This window comes from Echinops telfairi, unplaced genomic scaffold (assembly GCF_000313985.2).
Source record: "Echinops telfairi isolate 266 unplaced genomic scaffold, ASM31398v2 ScPeMD7_28;HRSCAF=97, whole genome shotgun sequence".
NCBI lineage: Eukaryota > Metazoa > Chordata > Mammalia > Afrosoricida > Tenrecidae > Echinops > Echinops telfairi.
The window spans coordinates 2,430,510-2,435,045 of record NW_022103925.1 but is presented as its reverse complement, the minus strand read 5'-3'; the positions used below and the strand labels follow the sequence as shown (position 1 = coordinate 2,435,045).

The window sequence follows — 4,536 nt, the reverse complement described above, 5'->3', positions numbered from 1 at the left end:
GATGGATGGATGGAAGGATGGTAGGGCAGACGGGCGCAGGTCCACTCCTCTCTCCTGGGATCCAGGGTTGGGTGGTCATTAAGCCCACCGAGGTTTGCAGCAATGACATTTAATACTTCTGGAATGGTTAGGATTCTGAGAACAGACGGTGGGCGGCTACGTGGGCTCCCCAGGCTGGGGGAGCGGGCCCTGTCTCCCTGCAGGGGGCCCTGCCCAGTTGGGAGGGGTGGGCGGCTCGGTGGGCCCTGGCAGCAGGCAGGCGGGTGGGCGGGCGGGCAGCAGGCAGCCCAGGCGGTAGTTGGGCTTCCTGAATGGCACAGCAGTGGGCCGTGGAGAAGGCTAGCGTCGGTCACAGGGAGGCTGGAGGGCAGGCCGGTCAGCCCATGGCGGAGGGCACCAAGCTTACGAAAGGCCCGAGCGGCCTGGCCGCCGGCAGGGGGGCCCATACCCCCCATCGCTGCAGCCGCCACTCTGCAGACTGTAGTGGTCATCCGCGTCACTGCTGCTGCCCACACTGTCCAGCTCGCCTGGGACAAACTCCATGCCCTCTATGTCGACTTCTGGAGAGGGAGAGAAGGGCTCGAGTCAGGGCTGAAGGAATGGCCAAGGTCGCCATTTTTTTTTGCAGGCGGCCAGTGGCCTCTGCCCTGTGCCTGCCACCCCTTTGTGCAGCCCAACGAGGTGCATGGGAGACCCGCCCCCAGGGCCTGCCCTCAGTGTATGCCCACAGATCAAGCCCTGCCCTCCAGTATATGCACTCAGACCTGGCTCCGCCCCCCTGTCCATACATTCACAGACCCACCCCCTGCATCTACCCAGCACACAGACCCATCCCCACGTGTGTGCACCCAGCCCCGCCCTGCCTCCCCACAAGCACAGCGCAGGTTAAGCCCCGCCCAAACGCATGTGCCTGCAGGCCTAGCTCCACCCACTAGCACGTGCGCCCCGAGACGCGGATACACTCTTTTTCAGTGTATGGACCCACAGGCATGTTTCTCCCACCTAGTGTTTGCACCCAGCCCCAGCCCAGTTCAGCATGTGCACCTATGGACCCAGCCCCAGTATTTACTCAGAACCGGACCCACCCAGACGCGTGCCCACAGACTCATCCCCTAGTTGTGCGCCCATGCCAACCCCACAGCCCCAGTGCATTTATCTAGACCCGGTTGCTTCCCTCACCCCCCCACAGGCTCGTGTGTGTGTGTGTGTGTGTGTGTGTGTGTGCGTGCGCGCGCCTAGGTCCAGCACCGTTCCCCAAAAGCTTGTGCCCACACACCCTGCCTGCCCTAATGCTCTTGCCTACAGACCCAGCCCCGCCCCAGCCGTTGTGCTGACAGACGCGGCCCTCCAGTGTCAGCGCCCCAGCCCTGCCTCTTCGTGGTGTGAGCACCCACAGGCCGGCCCCCCGCCCCAGTGTGCGCCCACAGACGCGGTCCCGCCCCCACCTTGCTCAGAGTCGTCTGTGGAGATGGCAGAGCCTGTGCTGTCGGTGCGCACGCGCTCCACGCTCTGCACCGAAAGCTGCTCCAGGCGCCGCTTCAGGAAGCGGTGCTCACGCTGCAGCTGCTCTTTGATGCTCAGCGCCCGGCGGTCCTGCTCCTCCAGTTTCTGGGGGTACAGGGGACTGTGAGCCAGAGGGCACATCCAGCCCACTCCTACCCGGACACAGTGGGCCACAGGCATCAGGCCTCCGAGGGCCCAACAGTTTGCATGATCCCTGGTCCTTCCACCTGCCTGAGGGTCACACCCAGGCCACCTCCCAGGCCCACACTGGCCATTACTGGCAGTTCTCGAATGCCCACGCTCTCAGCCCACCCAAAGCTCTTACGAACTGCTTTCCCACCCCAGCTCCTCCCTGCACCTTGGGGGTGGGGTGGGAGTGGGGGGAGAGGGCATCTGAGAGGTGACTGGGCCACATCCTTACCCAGGTGCTCACACTAGGGCAGAGGGCTCCCCTGCTAGGGTTGCACCCCCCTTTGGCTATCCCGACTGTCCTCACCTGCTAAACCGACAGGTGGGTCCATACCTTTCTCCCCTGTGTACATCCTTCTCCTAGCCTGTGAGACTGACCCAGCTTTATCTCATGGATCTCTCAACAATGGCCTTCCCACCCACTCTTCTCCCAGCCCACCCATCCTCCCACCCCTGCCTGGCAGCTCCTCCCCATAGCCCATCACCACTGGAAGCTGCCAGAGGCACGGTGGGTGGGGGTGGGTGGAGGGAGGGGGACCGGGCCCACAGCGGTCGTTCACCTTGATGTGCACCTTGGCGCGCTTCAGCAGGCTCAGTGTGGTGTGGCGGGTGCTGTCAGGGCCCAGCGGCACCAGCTGCTTGAGCTGCTCCAAGTACAGCCTGAGTTTGGCTCTCCTGGAAGGCCAGAGGCAGGACTCTGAGGAGGGGGGCGGGCCCTGCACAGACTTCACCCCATCCCACCCCCATGAGTAGTTCTGAACCCCACACTCAGAGCCCCCACCGCTCTGGCTCCTGTGCCTGAGCAAAGCAGATGGTCTGTGACTTGGGTCCACATGGCCAGCTCAGCCCACCGAGGCCCTTCAAAGCCCTGGAGCGAACACCGGCCAAATGCTGCCCTGGAGCCCAGCTCAGCCCTGTTGACGCCATCCTCTGCCCTGGAGCCAGGAGGCCTGGGACAGCCTGGGGGCCTGGGTAAGGCCTTTGTGTCTACTCCTTCGAGTAGTGTCCCCTACAATCACTGTCACCACTACAAAAATATCAGTCTCTCAGGGCAGGACCGACTGAGCCCATCCAGTACACCCACCCCCTCATCCACTCTCCAAGTCTGGAGTCCCTTTGGAAACGGTTTTGTTCCAGAGTCTGGATGCCATGCCTTCAATGCCACCTGCTCTCACACCTCCTACTCCACTCTTGGAGCTCAGGGACTGGGATTCAGGTGCTTGGGGGCTGAGGCTAGGGGCTCAGGAGCTCAAGTGCTAGGGAGATGTTGGTTTGGGCAGACAAAGAGAATCATGGGGGAGGGGGCAGTCCACGTTCACCCGGAGTTTTTCTGGGACCCCACTCCTCCCCACAAGAGGGCTGGCCTGCCCCTCCTCCCATGAAAGACCCCAGCCAACACCAACATGCCACCATGTCACTGTCTGACCTCTACACAGCACCATGGCAGTGGGTCCAGAATATTCGAGTAGCGTGCCCCCAGACTCTCTGCAGCCTGCTACCTAGTCCCCCAGCCAGCACGGGGCTAGTAGCAGCCTACTGAGACATGCTGAAAGAAACTGCCTAGATGCCTCACAGTGAAAACCTACAGTCTGACCTGGTCTAACGGGGAAATGGGGAAGAACGGGGCAGGGTTGGGCGGTGCCCTGGGACAGAGAAACATTTGGGGAGTAGGCCCAGGGTCAGGGGGCTCCAGGTTCACCCTACAAGAGAAGCTGGGGACAGGTGCACTGGAACAAAGTTCCTAAGCTGAGAGGTGGGTGGATTCTAGCCCACAGTGGCTCCATGAGTCAGAATGGTGCTGTGCCTGAGTTTTCTTGGTGGCAATTTTTATAGAAATTGTTGTAGATGCAAAAGCCTTTTGCAGTGCAACCTTTTGGTTGGTGGTCTAGCACAAACTGTTTGTGCCACCCAGGGTCCCTCCACTCATCATACACAACACACACATACACCTTTATGGAAGCTGGTTGTCCACGGGTTTTTGTGGACAACTAGTGCGTTCAAACTGCCGGCTGCTCAGGTAGCTGCCAAGCACTAAGCCACGGCAGCCACAGCCCTGTACAAGGCCACCGAGTTCATTCTGACTTGGCGCAACTCTATACGAGAGTTTCCCAGACTATGAACCTTAAAGGGAGCAAACAGCCCCATTTTTCCCCCTAGTGAGTTTGAACCCCTGACCTTGAAGGTAGCTTCCCTTGATTCCCCCTAATAGCAATCCTATGGGCAGACCTGCCCCTGTGGGTTTTAGAGGCTGTAAATCTGTATGGGAGCAGACAGCCTCCTCTTTCTCCCTCTGAGCAGCTGGTTGATAGCAGCCAAACAGGAAGTAGCCATTTCTACTACCCACCATCTAGTTCCACAGTGATCCCAGTGGGAAGATCGGAGCACGCAAACCACCACCAGAAAGAACAGAAGCCCGAATCCCACCGTTGTAGAAACAACCTTCCGATCTTTTCAGTCCCTTCTGCGTTTTCCCTTGCTAAAGGCTAAGTGAAAAAAAAAATTACGTATACCACAAATGACCAGATTTTGTTTAAAATAAGCAGCGGATGCACACGGGAGATTCAATGGGCCATCTCCAAGGGACACAATTTATTTCGTGGGGTTCTGCTCGAGCCTCCAGGCCAGCAATTCTACGTTACGTGGGCCACGTCTTCACCATCCGAAAGAGATATACTGGTACAAGAAAGGACAACAGCAGTGAAAAGACTCGTCTCGGTGGGGGGCAGAGCCACAGGGCGTGCAAGAGACAAACAGGTGCGTCCTCGTCATATCCCGAGATGACACACATAGTAACAAAAAAGCAGGGCACATGGATCTCGGCAGAGAAAACGGCACAACAGCGAA

General features: G+C 59.3%; 1 protein-coding gene across 1 annotated transcript in view; it reads right to left on the bottom strand.

Annotated features, from left to right (window-relative positions):
• Nucleotides 1–93: 93 nt before the first annotated feature.
• Nucleotides 94–4,536, bottom strand: part of MXD4 (MAX dimerization protein 4) — an 8,615-nt gene continuing 4,172 nt past the window's right edge. The window contains exons 3-5 of the mRNA XM_045289470.1: nucleotides 2,253–2,367; nucleotides 1,446–1,608; nucleotides 94–560 (exon numbers count right to left, since the gene is read on the bottom strand). Of these exons, the coding sequence (XP_045145405.1) occupies nucleotides 403–560; nucleotides 1,446–1,608; nucleotides 2,253–2,367 (436 nt within the window). The 3' untranslated portion in view covers nucleotides 94–402. The remainder of the gene's footprint in view (nucleotides 561–1,445; nucleotides 1,609–2,252; nucleotides 2,368–4,536) is intronic.